The sequence below is a fragment of the Gorilla gorilla genome, chromosome 18 (assembly GCF_029281585.2).
Source record: "Gorilla gorilla gorilla isolate KB3781 chromosome 18, NHGRI_mGorGor1-v2.1_pri, whole genome shotgun sequence".
NCBI classification, from domain to species: Eukaryota; Metazoa; Chordata; class Mammalia; order Primates; family Hominidae; genus Gorilla; species Gorilla gorilla.
Window position 1 is genome coordinate 82,741,607 of NC_073242.2, and position 21,315 is coordinate 82,762,921.

Here is a 21,315-nt window from a genome sequence, read left to right on the forward strand (position 1 = left end):
ATTTTCAAACTGGGGAGAAGTAGAAAATTTGGAAGTAATGGCCATATGGCACTATTTTCTTCTATTTAGACTGTGTAAATTATTTGAAATTACAAGATACTGAAGACATATGTAAATCAGTAAGAATTTCTGGATGTATAACAGTTCTGTTATTCCACGAATGTTTCCCTTCCACATATGCAATTTTCCAATGCAATTAAAATCAGATAGTGAAGCATAACAAAAAAAGAATTCAAGTTTTAGAGTTTAAAAAAATCTGGGTTGTAGTTCTAAACTAGAGTCTCAGCAATGCTGTGTGACTCTGCACAAGTCTTAATTTTTCTGGAATCCCAATTTCCTCATTTATAAAAGAGGGATGATATCTTCTCTAATAGGGTACTGTGCAATTTGTATACTGACATTTAAACTTTTCAAACACACATATGATTTTAACTGGTGTCTGAACCTACTGTTGGTAACCCTTAATATGATCAGTCACTGTACAAAGATAGTCCCCACAAGTAGGTAAATAACATAGATGATACAAACTACTGAAATAATGCCTATGTTAATTTAGGTAACTTTCCAGAAGTAAATCAAAATAAAAGCCTATCCCCACACTCCTTGGGTATAATTTGTTTAATTTACAAAATGTAAATTTAATTTATAAAAAATAAGACAAAGAGCTAAAAAGTTAAAGATGCACTTGTAGCTCAAATGGTTATTTTCTGAGGTTTCAGCACATGACCAGTAGAAGTAGCTGTTGAATATCAGCTATAACATATGTATTTAAGTATATATTACATTTGCTTTCATGTAAACCTGTATTTATCATTTATCAGTATCATATACTAAAAAGACTTAAAATTACACACACAGACACACACACACACAGATATCTGTATCACTTAACCAAACTTAGATGTGGGGTATAATTTTGTTTCTAATACTACCAGAAGGGATTAATTTCTAAAATACCATAATTATGAAGTAGATTAAGAAACAAAATTGAAGCAGCCCTTTAAAATGTATCTTGAGATAAAGATGCTTGTGTTTCTCTTTATAAGGAACAGAGACAATTGTAAGTGAACACCTTTGCTTTTCCCTAACAGAATAACTCTCAGTTAATAAGCTGGGGAGTCTAGGAAAGAGACCAAAAGAGGTTCAAATACAAGCTCTATTACTTTATACATTTAAAAGGTATGGGCTGGGCACAGTGGCTCACCCCTGTAATCTCAGCACTTTCGGAGGCTGAGGCAGGAGGATCACTTGAGCCCAGGAGTTCAAGATCAGCCTGAGCAACATAGAAAGAACTCGTCACTACCAAAAAATTAAAAAAATTAGTCTGACATGGTGGCATGTGCCTGTGGTCCCAGTTGCTCAGGCTGCTGAGGTGGGAGGATTGTTTGAGCCCAGAAAGTTGAGGCTGCAGTGAGCCATGATTGTGCCACTGCACTCCAGCTTGGGTGACTGAGACACTGTCTCAAAAAAAAGAGGTGGGAAGTGCCTCTTAATGTTACTTAATTTTGCTTCATCTTCCTTGTCTGCAAAATGGGAATTTATAATACATACATTTCAGGGTGCTGTGAACAATTTATAACAATAAATGTAGAGTATCTAGCACGGTGTCTGTTAGTTTATAGTTAGTGTTCAATAAATGATAGCAGTTTACTGGCAACAAAGTGATATGGTTTTCTTAGTAGTGATAGGCTACTGCTCAGGTTAAACAACTTATTACAATGCCTTTAAAAAGCTTGTATTTCCTTTATACAGTTTGCATATTTCTTGCTATCATTTGTTGCTAATTCTTTGATCAACATGATCTATTCTGACAACAGCAAATGCTTACATATAAAAGAGCTCAAACAAGACAATGAAAGAACACATGGAATCACGATTTACCTGTCATAAAGTTTATCATAGTTTTCCTTTAAAAGTTCCCGTTCCTTTTCTAAATCATTAATTCTATCCTGCAGCTAAAATGAAAATAAAATTACATATTAAGTAAATATTATATAAAACCACTTGGGGGTAAAAAAAAACATTAAAAAACTCTATATGAGAGAAGGTTAACATGTTTTAATCTCGATTGCTAAATGGTAGCTGCTAACCAGACCACTTATATTGTCTGCATTTAAGTCAGCATTGATTTTTCCCAAGGTGTTAAATAAACATGAAATTAATATTCCTGTTTTAATTTAGTAGAAACGTATGCACTGCTTTATGCAACATGTGCCAGAAGTCATTAAAGAATATGTTAAGAGCTTGCTAAGTCCCGGGAAACATAGTATTTTTTACTTTTCACCATGATAACTTCTGTCATTATATTCATTTTGTATTAATTTACAATTAGCCCATAAAGAATTAAAAGAGTTAACTTTTTTTTAGGTTCATGGTTCAAATTGTGTTGTTAATCACAATTTACTCTGAAGATACAATTTCTCACATTATCTGAAATTTATAAATAGCTACTAGCACCTTTTGTGAATAAATGAATAAACAAACTTATATACTGTTTTAGCCCATGAATAGTATTTTCAGAAATAAACGGAGTAATAATTACATCCCTATGGCTAAAATGTAGATTTCTGTACTCTAGTATTTATTTTTAAGTTTTATTCATAAGTATATTTTGCAGTCACAACTTTTTCCTGTGGATCAGATTACTCTTAACTTTATTTCCATTTTCAAAATTCTCTTTTGATGCTAGTATGAGACAGTAAAAGATTCTCCCAAGATCAGAACAGAATGCAGGCATCTTATTTCACTTCCATTCTCCTTGGGAACAAACTTAACAGGCTACATAAAATACTACGATAATAGGAAGATGAGTTTTCAAATAACTCTCTAAAAAAAATTAGATAATTTCACAAAATTACTGATAATGCAGAATACAACAGCCATCTCCTCAGAAACAGATACAGTCCTGTTATTTTGTTTCAGTATCTCAAATGATTAATAAGCTGTTATGGTTGAGAAAGTTAAGTTCCATAGGTAATCTGGCATCAGTTTCAAAATGTTGGTTTCATTTTACTCAAGGATCTTTAATCCTTTGGGTAAACAGTGGATCTTGCCACATTTGCAAGTACAGTTAAACACTGATTTGCCATTCATATATTAACAACTATATTTTGCTGTGCTCAAAACACCATGTATATAACTTATAATTTTAAATAAGTACAATTTTGAAATATCTCTATTTTACTTTTTCAAAACAGTTACCAAGAATTTGTAATGCAACAGATGGCTAAACTCTTTGGGAGCTTACCTCTTCTATTCTTCTTTCAGAAAACTTCATAGAATGTAATTGTTTCTCAAGACTGCAGCATTTTAAACGCTGCTCTTTAAGTTGCATGTTTAACTCATCCCCATTTGCCATCAAAGCATCGTGGCTGATTCTGAGAGTTCTTTGCTTCTAAAAGATAAAAAGAACATCTTTCAAACATTATTTTTGACTAAATGATTACAATTTGACTAAATGATTTGACTAAATGATTACAATTCTATAAATGAATTTACTCCTGAAGTTCACCTTATACAGATTATTTTTTACATAACAAATGATGTATATGTGCTACTTATCCGTAGGAGACACTATGAACATGTGTGTGACATGAGGAAGAAAATACAGGGTTATCTTAGCATAGAGTCACATATTTTATTTCCTCCTAGTTTTTGACTTATTGATGGTGACCAGCAAGTAAATTCGTTTTAACAATAACTTTTTTTCTTTTTGCTGTGGTTACATTGGTTGGACATGCTGTCTAAAAATGCTGTAGCATGGGTCAAAAATGCTGACCACAGATATTCGAACTGAAGGGATTTGCTGCCACATCGTATAAATAGCCTTGGATGGTCAGCTTTTAATTTGCATACAATTAAGTTAAAATTTCCAATTTAGTAAAATAGTTATGAACTTTTCTTAATTTTTCAAAAATGGTCTATTTATGACCATGCTGTAAATTCAATTTTATATACTTTAATGTCACATAGTTTTTTTTAAATAAAAAAAGGTAAAGTCTTTTCATATAGACCATATAACCATAGCATGCAATGCCTCACCTGCTAACTTAAATCTCTCAAGTCCCACTGAAGTTTTTCTTCACTCATTTAAATGAAACATGGCTATTAAGCCATTCAGGTCAATTTTCGTTTATCTTGGTATTATTATAGAACAGTATCTTCAGCCACCTTTTTCTAGGCTCCACACTTCACTGAGGCTGTTGGACTTAACCTCTCAATTTTTTACCCTATGTCAACTTCCAAAAGAGCTGCCTGTACTACAGCAGACACCTGTTATTGTTGGTATTTAAACTAATACCTGGGTTCACTGTTAAACAGAAATCAAAATTGTCAAAGTGATAAGAGAATGTAAAATCATTTTTCAATTCCTTTCTTAATTCTTAATCTTAGAAATGGCTTTCAACTACAGGGATTTTTAAAATTTCCTTCTTCTAACATCTGTAGATAGCACTATCATTCTCACTCTCTCATCAGTCTCCTCTTTTACAAACTCTCATATTTATGCAGAAGTAATTACCACTTGGCATTTAAAGAGGTTCCTGCAGGATGGAAAACAAAATCCCCAGAGCATGGCTGAAAAATATTTAACTATTGAATTCAACAGTGAATTTAGGCTTCAGATGACCCTTTGCTTTGCATCAATCTACTGCCCTCCTTGTCTCGGGACTTCAAAGAAAGTATTACTTCACATAAATTCAGCTCAACTGGAATGTCTTGGAGTTCATTAATTCCAGAACCTATGTTAATTATGCAGTGCCAACAAATAGAAGCCCTCAGATGGCATATTCCTGTGGGGTCACAGTCCTTGTTAAAACAACCATGGGCATAAAGAATCCCAAGTATTGTCAACCTGAAGGGTTAAGGTTTAAAATAAATACACTGATAGTTGACATTAAGAGTAATCAAATATTTTCAGGTAATGGTAGTGACCAAAAAAGAAAAAAAAATTCAAATCAAAGAAAGTTTTAACAGAACATGATTACTGACCTATTCATTACTTTGGTCTATTGCCAATAATTTTATAAATGCTTAAAATTGAAGACATATGCAAATATAGCAAAACTTCAGTGCTATGTGTCCATAATAAATTCAGATAAAAGGAGTTAAAAATAAATTTCCTTGGTAGAAGATAATTTATAATAAATATGGTTATTATTTTAAGATGACACAGATATTTATAAAAAGTCCAAGCAGTTAATTATTTCTTTAGTGCTTGAGTTATAAATAATAAACAATATATTAAGGGAAATGATACACATTTGTGAATACAAAGAACAATCCTTCAAAATTATGTTCTAGTGTTATGATCATTCTATGTTAAAAAAACAACTTGAATATTACTTTTGAATCCTTTGCTTCTCTGTAACATCGTAATAAAATAAATTATCACTGTACCTCTTGAAGCTGAATAAATTTTCCTTCCATTGCTGAAAGAGCATTGCTTTTCTCTACTAGCTGTTTATGAAGCTTAATCATTTCTACATTGTCCCGAATATTTGACCTTCAGAGTTGTGTTTAAGAAAAAGAGAGACAGAAGTAAAAAACGCAAGTTAGAAGAAAGAAAATCTATGGTGGAATCACAATTTTTCAATTAATGTTACATAGAAAATATTTATATACTTGTACATCAGTCAATGAGGTTTTTGGATTATTATAAATGCAGGACAGATTAATTATTTAAAACAAACCAATAATCATTCCTGAACTTTCATAACCTTGAACTCACAAAGTTTGAAGGGAGCCCCCAAACTTCATGACTATGTCACTTCTACAATTGATAATATGGATTTAAAATCATTTTATAGTATCCTGAAAGGTGGCACAAAAACACAATAGTTTTTAGTATAGCAATGGTACCATTACCGAACTTCACACCTATTTTAAGGAGGACTATCACGCTACTTTTCCCTAAATGAAAAATATGCAATACAGCCATTCATCTTTCTACAACTCTCTCGACGCAAATGGCATCATAAGATTACCATTTATTGGAGTTTCCTCTTGGAGTTTTAAACTTTTCAAAATATTTGCAAAAAAAGTGACTTCGCATTTTATACTAACAGTGCCCAAAGCTGGCATTTAAATATGTTGCAGATGTGCCTTTAGCTGTAAGAGATCATTTGATGTCCACAGGGTATATAGAAACCTTATATGTTACAATACTATTTTATATTTTTCCTACTGAGATTAAAGCAAATGTAGAATTTAACAGGAAGATCTTGTTAAAGGTTAATCATAGATCTAAATGAGTACCTGTTTTCAAAAGGCATTTATTTTCTTGACAGAGAAAAGTTCCTTAATTTAATACATTTTATATTAAAAATATTTTGTTAATTTTGAAGCTTCATTTCAGAGTTCACTTTTAGGAAAAATAAATGTAAAAAATTTAAAATCAGAGTTCAATATTTAAAGTAAGAGATTTTACTTTTAAAACTTATCTAGTGTACACATATTGGAAAAATTGTCATAATGCCCTACTGGAACCAGAAAATGGACTACAAAGCTCACACATCTGTAAACCAGCTGAGGACTTGAAATACTTAATTTTCCTCTTTGATATTTGAAAGTTCATTGTATTTTGGCATTGGACAGTTAGTTGTCCTCACACAGAAGATAAACAAGCCCATGAATCCGAATTTTGCCCAGGGTACAGTCTTAACACAATGTTAAAATAATTATATGTCTAAAACATGTTATCTAGTAGTTCTGAGCACATATTCAACAATATCCTCACTATTATTCACTCAGTATTACCTTTAGCCACTAAAAATACATATACATATAATATAAAGAGAAAAATACATCTTAAAGTCTAAAGAAAATATTTTTTTTTTTCATATTTAGAAGCCAAAATATAATTTACTTATTTGCCCCAGAATTACCTGGTTTGACCACTCAGCAGTGAATGACATTTATTGATATGTAAGGACAGAATGTGATTCAAATAATTTAAAATCTTTTCATATATTTCCAGTTGTCTCTGATATTTTATTTTTGTTTTAAAGTATGATAATTTTTTTTTTTTTTTTTTTTTTGAGACGGAGTCTTGCTCTGTCACCCAGGCTGGAGTGTAGTGGTGCGATCTCGGCTACTGCAACCTCCGCCTCCTGGTTTCAAGCGATTCTCCTGCCTCAGCTTCCTGAGTAGCAGGGACTACAGGCGCGTGCCACCATGCACAGCTGATTTTTTTGTATTTTTAGTAGAGACAGGTTTTCACTGTGTTAGCCAGGATGGTTTCGATCTCCTGACCTCATAATCCACCCGCCTCGGCCTCCCAAAGTGCTGGGATTACAGGTGTGAGCCACTGTGCCCGGCCGCAGTATGTTGATACTTTTAAGAAAATTCAGATATATTTGAATAATAACCATTAATTACAGTAACACAATTAAATCTCTATAATCCATTCGGGCACATAGGGTGATAGAAGTAACAGCTTTTAATTTTAAATTTTTTTGTAAGGCAGAAACCAGTAAGCATATGTCAAAAACTTTCAGTGGTTTAATCGGTGGGTGCTTTCCTGAATATTTTCCTAAACTCCTTGGAGTTTAAACTTTTCAAAATACTGCCAAAAACAGTGACAGGGCATTTTAAACTGGTAATGGCCAACAGGTAGGTATAAATACAACTTACGTAGTATTTAGACAACAGCAGTAATGTACTTTAAACAATACCTTAAGTAACAACGTGGTATAATAACGTTGTACTTCAAATAAAAAGTCAGTTTGCTGCAGAATACACCTTTCCTGGGACAATGCTAAACTTGTAAGTCTTTAATAATTACTTTTACGTATCAGTTTTAGGGGCTTTATTATTATGACTTTATTTTTTTTTCATGTAACAATGAGAAGAGGAGGATAATCTGTTAAACTAAAAGTGCTAGGTCAGTGATAACATAAAAGTTCAAATCAGCAATGTGATAAATGTGGTCTAGCCTTTAAGAAGATGTGCAATAAAAATTACTTCAAACCCAACAATCAACTCAACATTTTTATATAGACGAAATATGGTACAAGAATAATGGGAGGAAGTAAGAGAGAAAGAGGGAGGGAGATGTCACAAAAAGATGACAAGAAATGTGAGAAGGATGTTGTAGGCAAGACGGAGCTAGGGTGTTTAGCTAAGTGACCAGTCCTAGACCTCTGTGCTTGTGGAGCAAGGCCTCAGGTTAGTATTTGAAGAATAGACTTAGGGCTAATTTTATGAGTAATATTTTAAGTGACCTCCACACAATATTTTTTTGCCCTCTTCTACACACTATGACAGGAATACCAAATCTTCAGGATGATGACATTCTAACAGAAAGAATAATGCATGGTAAAAACATTCAGACATTCGGATGAACTCTGACAGTCATGGACCAAATCACACATGCTGCATTACACATGGTGAAATATCTGCAAACAGATATCAAGCATACTAATTAAGTGCTTTGTAAAAATAAATTTCTCAAAATTTTCATCAAGGATTTTGAAAAAGTCAGGAATGATTAAGTTGGAAAATGCAGTTTCTTTTCTTTCCTTTTTTTTTTTTTAAAAAAACCATGATTTTAAATTATGATCAAATCTTATAAAACTACGAGAAGAGTTGCTGGCCCATCTCTAGATTAAGAACAAACTGAAATAAATTAGATTTCATGTCCAAAAAAAAGTAATCCAGCTCAACAACCTGTGTGCCAAGTTTCTCTCATATAATTTGAAACAGTGAAGCAATAAACTCTGAAAAAGGAATTTCTAATGGAAGCCTTGAAAACACTTGACTCCAGCTTTGCTACTGGGTGCCATAATAAATCCAGAAACCTAAAACCTCAGATACACTGGAGAAGTAAAAACTTTCAGTGGAGCTATGTAATGTATAGTCTAATATGAAAGCTTAAGAAGCAAAAACTTTGCTCCAGTGAAAGTTTCATATACTTTATTCCCCAGGCATTCAACTCCCCTCCCCCACCCTTTGCCAACATTTCATTCCTTGCTACCATATTATGAAAGCTAAAAAAAAGCTTCCTGAATTTTTGAGATAAAAATGTCATAGTATTTAACGTCATTTAGAAGAGAAGGCTTTAAAACACAAAAGCTAGGCTATGAGATTCGGAGAAGTAGTTAGGTCAAATATTTACGAGATAGAATGGAGAGACTGTTTTGAGTAATAGTTACAGGCTGACCAAATTTGGGGCATAAGGTTGAAAACAACCTTAGGGTTAAAAAAAGCGCTCTAGATTTTCTTTTCAAACAGTGGCAGACATTCTGTAGCTGTACTGTTAAAGGAAATGTAGGTCATTCATAGTTTTTATTAGGGATACACAGATAACAATCAGCAGCAAGGCTATCCCCTATGACTAGGGCTACAGAAGGCTGCTAGTAAACTGAATAGAATAAGCTTCACTAAAATAGCTGAGGAAAGTCTATTTGAAAGATAATGATTTTGCTCAAAATTGCTACTTGACTTCATAGGTGAAAACAGTGCTCTCTGATTTAAGATTGCTCAAAGGAAAAAAACTGTCTGTGTATGTTTATTTGCCTCTGAATCATTACCTTCCTGTGGTGTTGGGTCAAACTATAAATCAGAACTCAGTATTTTCTTACTCTTACCACCCACAGGAATGGAGGGGACAGTTTTGTCAGCTCTCTACATGCATAAAATCACACTCAGTGGAAGGGTACTCCCAAAGGCTGGTTGGGAACAGGAAGAACTCAAATCCTGGCTCATCTTCTTATAGGGACCATTTTTACTGTCAAGTTTAATGGATTCCAACTTGAGATTTACAGTAAAAGAAATGGGAATCTGATTTTTTTTTCCTTTTTTTTTTAGACGGAGTCTCACTCTGTCACCGACGATGGAGTGCAGTGTCGTGATCTCGGCTCACTGCACCCTCTGCCTCCCGGTTCAAGTGATTCTCCTGCCTCAGCCTCCGGAGCAGCTGGGACTAACAGGCATGTGCCACCACACCTGGCAGGAATCTGAACCTTACAGTCAATATTTCAGAAAGCCCAATAAGAAACATACATTTACTGGCAATGAAGTTGCAAAACTGAACTAATGGTTTTGTGTTGTTTTCATTTTTTGATAGAATTGTGCCAATCCAGTGTCATAACGCAGGTTATTTAACAATTAGCAGAAGGAGGGATTGGCATGATACAGGTCTCTTTGATGAATACAAACAGCTAATTTAGTAGGCCAAATCTTTCTGAACACAAGGTCCCTAGAGAGAAAAACAGCTGTTGTTTAAAGGCAGGGAACCATTTACCCATTTCAATCTAATCATTTTACAGTTCAGGTGGCTAACTGAGGCTCACAGAAGTAAAGAATTTGGCCAGAGACCTTAAGTAATGGAAACAACACTCAAATCTCGCTCTAAGAGTTAAATTCTTCCCACTCTTCAAAGTTAAATTCTTCCCACTCTTCTAAGTTTCTTCCTCTAAGATCTTCCTAAGTTTTAACTTTCCCTCCACTATCATGCATACACTCATACACTAGTAACTATTATCTGTGACAATTTCTGTGGTTTGTATAAAGTGGCAGGAGGCTATGTTAAGTCACTATCAAGGAAATATCTTAATGTTAATAATAAAAACATGAGGATAAAAGAAATGGTATTTCAGTGTGAAAATTTTCATTGGGTGAATTCTAACCTGTTCAAAATAACAGTCAGAGCATGGTGAATATATTTTAAAAAATGACAGATCACTCCCCTGTGTAACAAGGTCTGCATGGCTATCCCTGGTCCCAGTTACCCCTCCATCAGAGAACCAGATGTGCCCTTTAAATTAGGGGGTTGGGCAATCAGGCAAATCCAAACTGAGGGACATTCTGCATACAACTGTCAATGGGCTATAAAAGAGTGGGGGACCATTCAAGAACAAAGGATATTTAGAAGACATGATAACTAAATGCAACAACACGTGACCCTCGACTGGATCCTAGATCAAAAGAAAATAAAACAACAACAGCTATTACAAAAAGACCAAGCTGCAAAAGACATTATTGGGACAATTGGGGAAATTTGGATATGGACTGTGTATTAGATGCTGCGGCTGTATCATCCATTGTTAAGTGTTCTGAATGTGATAGCTGTATTGTGGTTATGTAGGAGGATGTCCTTGTTCCTAGAAGATACTTACCCGTAACTGTACAGAGGGTGAAGTGATGTATGCACCTAATGGGAGTAAGGAAGGGAGAGAGGTGAAGAGAAGGGAAGTGAGGAATGAGTGAAGAGAAGAGAGAGAGAGAGGGAGAAGGAGAAATAGGAGGGAAGAGGAGATGAGAGATGTTGAGAGAAGAAAAGAGGCTGAGTGAAAGAAGGCTTAAGCAAGAGCAGGCCGAGTGCAAAAGCAGGCTTGTTGTACCATTCAAAAAATATGCTAAGGGGTGAAAGGTTATGTGAGTGCTCACTCAACTATTCTTTCCATTTTTCTGAAGGTTTGCAATTTCTCAAAATGAAAAGTTGGGCATAACCTAGAGTGCTAGAAAGTAATCTTGTATCTGTGCAGAGGGGAAAGAGTGAGCCCTGAAAGCCAAGCTGTTTCTTGTAATGCATGGCGCAAAAGGCCTCTCTGTTGCGAGATTTGACAGTCGGCTGTCCGCCAAAGGGAAGAAGGCAAGTCAGAGTGTCTGAGATACTTATGGGTTAAATTTCCTCCACTGGGACATTATGGCAGTTACATGATTTCTAATTAAGAAGGTAAACACCCTAACATTTATTTTAAAAAAACACTTAGTACAAACTAGTTACACATTTGTAAGAGTATAAATATTTTTGGAGTTGAAAAAGGTCAGTAAATGGTAAAATCATTCTGATTTTAATGTTCATGTACATGTGTTCACTGGTTACTGCTTTGAATTTAATTTAAGACGGCCTTTTTAATAAGCAGAAAATGTGCATTTTTATATTGTTTAAATTTAATATGGATTTTTCTTCAAAACAACACAGACATTCAGGCTACTTGTAAATGATATAAGATTTTTTGCTAATGAGGCATTATGTAGAACATATGCAAAAATCACAACTCACTCTTCCAAAATAGACCACAACAACAGGAAAAAACATGATTTTAATAAAAAAGAGCAGCACTGGGCTTTGACTTCAAAGCAATTAAGGGCTTTGGATAACCAAAAGTTTATGTCAAGCTGATGCCAAACCAAACTGGTCTATTAAACACATACCATGAAGAGTTTCTGTAATATTCTATGAAAAGGCTCTTTGCCATAAATATCAAGCACTGCCACTCTGAAGATTACAACTACGTTAGGTTCATGTTTGAGAACAAGGAGTCCAACATCCAGATCAGACTTCTAGAATTTCAAATCTGAAATAATGTATCCGTGAAAGAAAAGTTTAAATATGTTTCCCATTTTGTGATTTTTCTCTACAGTAAATTATACCAAGTTTTATATTCTCCCTAACATTTTTTTCAATAGTTTTCCATTAGTCTCAAAAAAATTGCTGTTACATATAAAATTATAAGCTATGTGTAAACATTTAAAAAAGGCATTGAACATCCTTATTTTAAGCTATTTCCTCAGTTTCAACAACTGTATTTCAAGCAACAACATGCTATTCACTATAGGTATCTTTCCTTCTAAGCAAATAACATGTAAATTTTCAATTTTATAAGATCAAGTGAGGTAGGGTACACACTGATTTATTTCTCTGGTCTCTGCAATAAAAGTTCCTTTGCCTGTAATAGCCATTTTGTCTCTGCTTTAATTCTTGATGTGACAAAAATAGACTGCTACAGAGTAAATAATATAGCCCCCTAAGGAGGGACTTACCTTTTCTATGTATATATGTTGGTGTCTCTTGTTGGTAATATTTATAGTAGGAAAGTATGTACCCTTGTCTATCACTCTATTTCTTCTGTTGCTCTAGTTTCAGGATTGAAGGACTTTTGGGTTTCCCTTTCAGTTAACACTAGCTCCTAAATGATTACATCCCTTTGGAAAAGGGAATGGCCAACACAGTGTCCACCTTACACTACAGGAACTTGAGAAATGTAACAGGGAAAGCAACCCTTGATAACCTTGTACTCAGTGGTTCAGTAAAGATGGGGACTGCCCCAGCTTGAGCTTGGCCCCTATATGAATTTTTATTTTCAGACAATGTCTTAAACATGGCTGTTGGCATTTACTAAGATCACCATATTCAGTGTTGAGAGGTCTGGTCCTTTAGCACTGTTTCTCACAAGGAACCATTCTTGGTTTTTAAAGTAGGCCAAATCTAAATCTTCTTCCTACAGAAATATGAATAACTCATAGGTATTCAAGCTTACGCTTTAGCCAGAGTTCAAATTATATCCCCTAATTTAAATATGATTCTCAAAAATATTCATGTTTCTTTTGTCTTGCACTTAGAAGGGTATATAATGTCACTAGACATATAGGATTTCTCATATAATTTAATTTTACACATAGTTTTTTAGGAATAGAATTTTTAGAGATAACACTAATCTGATAAATCTATGAAATATAAAGCTTCTTATATATTTTTAGCCCACTTTTTTTTAACAAGTCTGATATTAAGCATCCTTTCTTAGCTTCTTCATACATTACCACATAAGTTTAGTTTGTTAAAAGATGAATAAACTCTGAATCTGAAATGAAAAGCCAGAAAATCTTACTTGGTTTTTCTAATAAGAACCTAGGCATACAAGTATGATATCAAACTTGTTGGAAAGGAGAAAAGTAAGTACAGCAACTAGGTCTGGTTTAAAAAAAAATCCAGGGAAATAAAAGAGACATAATAACCAAATGCTATGTGTAGAACTTATTTGGATTCCAATTCAAATGAACAGTAGAAGGACATCTTCACAGAAGTTTGAATATAAACCAGTTATTAGACGATATCAAAGAACTACTGTGATTTTTGTTAGGTGTGATAATGGCATGGTAGGTACGTTTTAAAAAATTCCTTTTCAGACAGAAATAGAGGTTGAAGTATTTATCAGTGAGGTGACATGATATCTGGCTGGGGATAACTGGAAAAATAAATGTGAGGGGATAGATGAAACAAGATTGGTAAGATGTTAATAGTTGTTAAAGCTGAGTGATGTGTATGTGGGGGTTCAATATACTATTCTCTACTTTTGAGTACACTCAGTTCAAAAAAAAAAAAAAAAATCCAGAAAGGGAAAAAATAATTCAAGAAAGAATATTTAAAAAGATAAAGTATTGTTGAAAGCACAATGTCAAAGCAGAAAATGAATGAACAGGTACTAGGAACCAAAAAATGGCAAAGAAGAATGGGAAATAAAATATCGTACGTTATAAAATGTCAGAGATGACAAAAACAAGCAATCCCTATTTAATAAGTGGTGCTGGAAGAACTGGCTAGCCATATGCAGAAAATTGAAAACGCGCCCCTTTCTTACATCTTATACAAAAATCAACTCAAGATGGATTTAAGGATTTAAATGTAAAACCCGAAACTACAAAAACTCTAGAAGAAAACCTAGGTGATATCCAGTTAGAATGGTGATCACTAAAAAGTCAGGAAACAACAGGTGCTGGAGAGGACGTGGAGAAATAGGAACACTTTTACACTGTTGGTGGGACTGGAAACTAGTTCAACCATTGTGGAAGTCAGTGTGGCGATTCCTCAGGGATCTAGAACTAGAAATACCATTTGACCCAGCCATCCCATTACTGGGTATATACCCAAAGGATTATAAATCATGCTGCTATAGAGACACATGCACACGTATGTTTATTGTGGCACTATTCACAATAGCAAAGACTTGGAACCAACCCAAATGTCCAACAATGATAGACTGGATTAAGAAAATGTGGCACATATACACCATGGAATACTATGCAGCCTTAAAAAATGATGAGTTCATGTCCTTTGTAGGGACATGGATGAAGTTGGAAACCATCATTCTCAGCAAACTATCGCAAGGACAAAAAACCAAACACCGCATGTTCTCACTCATAGGTGGGAATTGAACAATGAGAACACATGGACACAGGAAGGGGAACATGACACACCAGGGACTGTTATGGGTGGGGGTTGGGGGGAGGGATGGCATTAGGAGATATACCTAATGCTCAATGACGAGTTAATGGGTGCAGCACACCAACATCGCACATGTATACAATGTAACAAACCTGCACGTTGTGCACATGTACCCTAAAACTTAAAGTATAATAATAATAAAATTAAAAAAAAAAAAGAAAACCTAGGTGATATCATTCAGCGTATAGGCATGGGCAAAGTTTTCACAACGAAGATGCCAAAAGCAATTGCAGCAAAAGCAAAATTGACAAATGGGATCTAATTAAACTAAAGAGTTTCTGCACAGCAAAAGAAACTATGAACAGAGTAAACAGACAACCTATAGAAAGGGAGAAAATTTCTGCAATCTATCCATCTGACAAAGGTATAATATCCAGCATCTAGAAGGAACTTAAACAAATTTACAAGAAAAAAAAGCCAAACAACCCCATTACAAAGTGGGCAAAGGACATGAACAGACACTTCTCAAAAGAAGACATCATGTGGCCAAAAAAACATAAAAAAAAAAAAAGCTCAACATCACTGATCATTAGAGAAATGCAAGCCAAAACCACAATGAGATACCATCTCACACCACTGAGACTGGCAAGTCAAAAAACAACAGATGTTGGTAAGGTTATGGAGAAAAAGGAACACTTTTACACTGTTGGTGGGAGTGTAATTTGGTTCAACCATTGTGTAAGACTGTGTGGTGATTCCGCAAAGACCTATAGGCAGAAATACCATTCGACAAGGAAATCCCATTACTGGGTATATACCTAAAGGAATATAAATCATTCTATTATAAAGACACATGCACACGTATGTTCATTGAGTACCAGTCACAACAGCAAAGACATGAAATTGACCTAAATGCCCATCAATGATAGGCTAGATAAAGATAATGTGGTACATACATACCATGGAATACTATGCAGCCATAAAAAGGAATGAGATCATGACCTTTGCAGGGACATGGATGGAGCCAGAGGCCACTATCCTTCACAAACTAATGCAGAAACAGAAAACCAAACACTGCGTGTTCTCACTTTAAGTGAGAGCTAAATGATAAGAACACATGGACACATAGGGTGGGGGGAACAACACACACTGGGGCCTGTCGGAGGGTGAGGGGTGGGAGGAGGGAAACCATCAGGAAGAACAGCTAGTGGACGCTGGGCTTAATATCTGGGTGATGGGATTATCTGTGCAGCAAACCACCATGGTACACATTTATCTATGTAACAAACCTACACATCCTGTACATGTACCCCTGAACTTAAAAGTTGGAAATTATAACAAAAAAAGTTTTTTAATGTCATAGATGAAAAGGCAGCAAGGAGACTATCTACAGGACCAACTGTAATCTTATCACAGCCAACAGATTGCAATCCAAACTTGGAATATTAGGGATCTTTTTGGGATTACAGACTGGTACCATATTATGGAATTTACTATCTTTTAAGGTTGAAAAAAGCAATGCTGGACTTACGTACAAGATATGCCAACAGTTGAGTTCTTGTCACCCATATTTCTCTCAGTAGTTATAATCAAATGGTATCAGAACTTCCTGCAATCTTGGCAAATGGGGTAAATGAACAGAGAAAACAAGATGAGGGTGATTTCCACCCATCAGAAGCTGCTTAAAAGCACAGCAGGTTAGGGAAAACTGTCTTTAGACTAGAGTTCTTCACAGCAGTTAGTAGGTCGAGCATAGGCTTATATGAAGAATGTTAAGTAAAAACATGATTTTTAAATAGACTAGATAAACTTATCCTTTTATGGCACATGATAAAGTATTTTAAACTAATTTTGACCTTATCAAAGTGATATTTCTGTTTTAACATACCTTTGATCTGTAGCTTGCTGTTCTCGAAGCTGAAGAAGAGATAACTCAATTTCATTTTCTTTTCTCCTCAACTGAGTTTTCAGGATCTCAGCCAAGTGCTCTAACTCCTCTATCTGGCCTCTTTGTGACTGAATAACGTTTTCTCTGAAATAAAGAGCCTCTGTAAGAACTTGTAGTTTGAGGAAAATTTTTCAATAGTTAAGATCAGTGCAAAGAAAGTTCTTCATGAAAAAGAGCAGCAGAAGTTAAAAAATTTAGCTTAAGTGCCTCTGCACACAGTGAAATAGTAGCAGATTAAATGTGATGACTTGGAAATACATACAGAACAATGCAAGATACTGCTTTTTATAAGATAATGTCCTAGGCAATGGATTGGACTTTGGTTTGATTCAATTGAGTAAGTATTTATTGTGGAGTACACCCACTATGTATGCCACAATCTGGTCTTCAGAATATTTATATGTCTTTGTTCTTTCATATATGCACATCTGCTTATAACACCCAAATTAACACTTCAGAGAGAGATGGCAGGAAATTTGCCAAATATAACTTAGTGGTCTCTGGCATGCATTTATCTCTATCATGTCTGGCAGCATCACACTGTAATGAGTCTCAGGAACCGGTATAAACGTTGGCTTTTCAGGTGATCATCAGGTAACAAGATTATGTCTAGTCTTTTATTTTCCTGCAGGCTAATCATTACTGTAGCTGCTATTTAAAATATTCAAAAGGAAACATTTGAAGACCATATTATTCTTAAGCAACTATCTTAAGTATGATACTGTGCGCCATGTTTTCTTTTCTCATGAAGTATTGTTACTTTTTGATGATCCAGGTGAAGGCTTAAAGTGGAACCTTACCTTCATTTGTGTAACTCACAGACACTGAAACCATGAGGCTTGGATTAACTAGAAAAGTAAGCTAAATGTGGCAGAAGTAACTTTTTTGAAACCACATGATGAAGAATGCAGTGCCACAGAATCATACGAAAACAAAATCTGAAACCCATATGTATCTGACAACTCCAAACTTTTATGCCACTCCCCAATTCTTTATTTTATTTTTTAACCAAGAAAAGGGCTAATTGATTCAGGATCTAAAAAAATTACCTGTGATTTTCTGGGAATAAAAATGTTGCCTCTAAATCTTACACTATTCTAACTGACTGGACTTTATGCCATTCCTCTGAGGGTAAAATTATAATAAAGAAGACTATTACATAAATCCTTCCATTGAGGCAGCTGGATAAGTTCTTCATTTTCCTTTTTCTGAGAACATGTTATATAACATCTGTTGTTACCCTACAGAACATAGCTGTATTTCAGTGGAGCAAACTGTTTACATATAGCCCAGTTTGGTTTAAAATAAAGGAAAGGGAAGGAAAAAAAAAAAAAGACATTATCAATAACCAAAGTTCTCAAATTACCACAAAAAAGAACACATACAAATTTCTTATTTCTCCTCTGGCTTCTTCAAGTAAACTGTTGCCATATTTTGTAAACATGGGATGTGGAGTTTCTGCTACATCTGCATCTTGGAATTTTATACCTAAAAACAAAGTAATAAAATATGATTATAGAATTGAAGTTAGAAAAGAAGGATCTTTGATTTGCTATAATAAGGATATTTATAATAAAACCTCTTAAGTATTAAGAGGTATGTGTTTTATAGTACACAGAATTATAAATACACTGCCAAAGGGAATATGTGATCTCAGCCACCAGTAGGCATTAAATAAAACACAGCAGCAAGTATTGCTCATTTTACAAATCTACTGTAGAAATCAAATTACCTAGAAATAATTTTATTCAACTTAAGATTTAGACTCCTGCAGTAATTTCTGAAATAAATCAGTCTTCTATTCAAGTTTTAACAATGTAAATAGGTTATAAAAACCTGATTTTTTCCCCAGTGTTTGTGATAAGGGTTTTTTAAATTTTTAAATTATTCATATTCCTTGCCCTTAAATGTTTAAGTAAAAATGTTTTCTGTATTTTGATTTATTCCACCCCAATAACAAAATCCCTATTTATGAAAAGGTACTTTGAGAATGGATCATCGCAAGAATTCCTTTAAATAAAACATTTCCTTGCTGCACTTAAAATATAATTTTTCTTATAGAAATCTGTAGAATTTTACAAAGACAGTCCCATTGTTTAAAATAAGCCATATTCTTAATTATGTGAGTTATTTTACATTTATAGAATAACTAAATATTAGAGTTTAAGGTAGATAAAGCATCACAGATGATTAAGGTTTTTAAATGGAGAACAAAACAACAAATTTATTCCTTTAGAAAAGTTAACTTTTTAAAAGTGAGATTTCATTGCTCTGCATATTCTCAGTAAAGAGAAAATTTAAATAGAGAAAAAAGAGAATTTTAACTAGAATAATGGAACTATTACTCGCTCTTTCCAAAGCAGTCAATATCTATTGCTGTAATCCAGAAGAATAGAAAAGGCTCTGCCTAAAACATTAAAATAGTTTACTGTGTTAGAATTTGCCAATTGTATTATTTTGGCAGTAATGCTAATTCTTACGCTTTTCCTACATATATCATGAAAAAATTCAACATTACTAGTGGAAATAAAAAATAATCAAAACATATCTTAAAACTTACAGTCTCATGGTGATTTGCCAATGGCTATATATATGTTATATATATGTTATATATATGTCATATATATTTTATATATATATGTCATGTATATTATATATGTCATGTATATATTATATATATGTCGTATACATTATATATATGTCGTATACATTATATATATGTCGTATACATTATATGTATGTCGTATACATATTATGTATGTCGTATACATATTATGTATGTCGTATATATTATGTATGTCGTATATATTATGTATGTCGTATATATTATATATGTCGTATATATTATATATGTTATATATATTATATATGTCATATATTATATATGTTATATATATAATATATGTTATATATATTATATATGTTATATATATATTATATATGTTATATATATAATATGTTATATATATTATATATGTTATATATATATTATATATGTTATATATGTTATATGTTATATATATGTTATATATGTTATATATATGTTATATATATTATATATGTTATATATATAATATATGTTATATATATTATATATGTTATATATATAATATATGTTATATATATAATATATATGTTATATATATTATATATGTTATATATATAATATATATGTTATATATATATATAAAACCTTTTAAAGATTGATACATAATATTTGTACATATCACTGGGGTACATGTGGTATTTTGATGCATGCATACAATGTATAATGATCCATTCAGGGTATTTAGGATATCCATCACCTTGACCATTTATCATTTGTGCTGGGAATATTTCAAATCTCTTCTGGATATTTTTAAATATTCAGTATGCTGTTGTTGCCTATACACTCTACTGTGCTATAAAACACTAGAACTTTTTCTTATTCTTTCTATCTAACTGTATCTATGTGCCCATTAACCAACCTCCTTTCATCCTCCCCAGCGCCCCATACTCTTCCCAGCCTCTAGTAACTATCATTCTACTCTCTACCAATGGTTACATTTCAAAACCTTTGCTTTACAAAAATCTTTGTTCCGTTGTTTCCTCACAATAAGTATTGTTTCTATATTACATTGATCACACATTTAGCCAGTGCTTTCCATCCTTTATCCTGACAAGGCACAAACAGAAAACAGTAGTATTTGTATAGCACCTTGATGGTAAAGGTTGCTTGTGGCCAGAGAGGGGTTTTAGGGTTCTTAGCCAGCCATCCCAGGCTGAGATATTTTCCTGACAAGTCTCGCCTGTCTCAGCCTCAAAGGTAGTCCTGGAAAGCCTGTTAAAGTGTCAGTTTTGGTAATGATGCTTCAGGTTTACTCATAAAGACGGATTAAGAAAGTATTCATCACTACTTAATGCTTTGTGTCACTTCCATGTCCTGAACTCTATCCTGAACAGTGAGAAAGGTCTGAATCACCAAGAGAGTACAAATGTAAGGAGAAATTAAAGTATGTAGTCATGTTTTTAAGAGTCTGCTGATCTGTGGCTCTTAATTTCGCTATAGGGAGAAACTTCCAGCAAACGCTCCTGTCTGAACAGCAATTTATAGCACTAGATTAGCTTGCCATTTTAATTAACATTGACAATATTATGATTTTATCAAAGAGAAAGTCAAAACTTATTTTTCTCTTCCTAAAGACACTTAAAAGCATGAATAATAAAGAAACAAAACTTTTTTTGTGTTAAATGATCTAATTAGACTTCAGTTTAGATTTAATGTAAAATCTGGGCATTATAGACTTATTTATTTATTTTTGAGACTTAGTCTCCTCTGTCGCCCAGGTTGGAGTGCAATGGTGCAATCTTGGCTCACTGCAACCTCCACCTCCTGGGTTCAAGTGATTCTTCTGCCTCAGCTTCCCAAGTAGCTGGGATT

General features: G+C 33.7%; 1 protein-coding gene across 2 annotated transcripts in view; it reads right to left on the minus strand.

Annotated features, from left to right (window-relative positions):
* RPGRIP1L (RPGRIP1 like) overlaps nt 1-21,315 on the minus strand; it is a 100,596-nt gene that overhangs the window by 68,101 nt on the left and 11,180 nt on the right. For both annotated transcript variants that reach the window (XM_019012609.4, XM_055366794.2), the window contains exons 5-9: nt 18,281-18,383; nt 16,836-16,979; nt 5,398-5,503; nt 3,248-3,394; nt 1,882-1,955 (exon numbers count right to left, since the gene is read on the minus strand). In XM_019012609.4, coding sequence (XP_018868154.2) covers nt 1,882-1,955; nt 3,248-3,394; nt 5,398-5,503; nt 16,836-16,979; nt 18,281-18,383 — 574 coding nt within the window. The remainder of the gene's footprint in view (nt 1-1,881; nt 1,956-3,247; nt 3,395-5,397; nt 5,504-16,835; nt 16,980-18,280; nt 18,384-21,315) is intronic.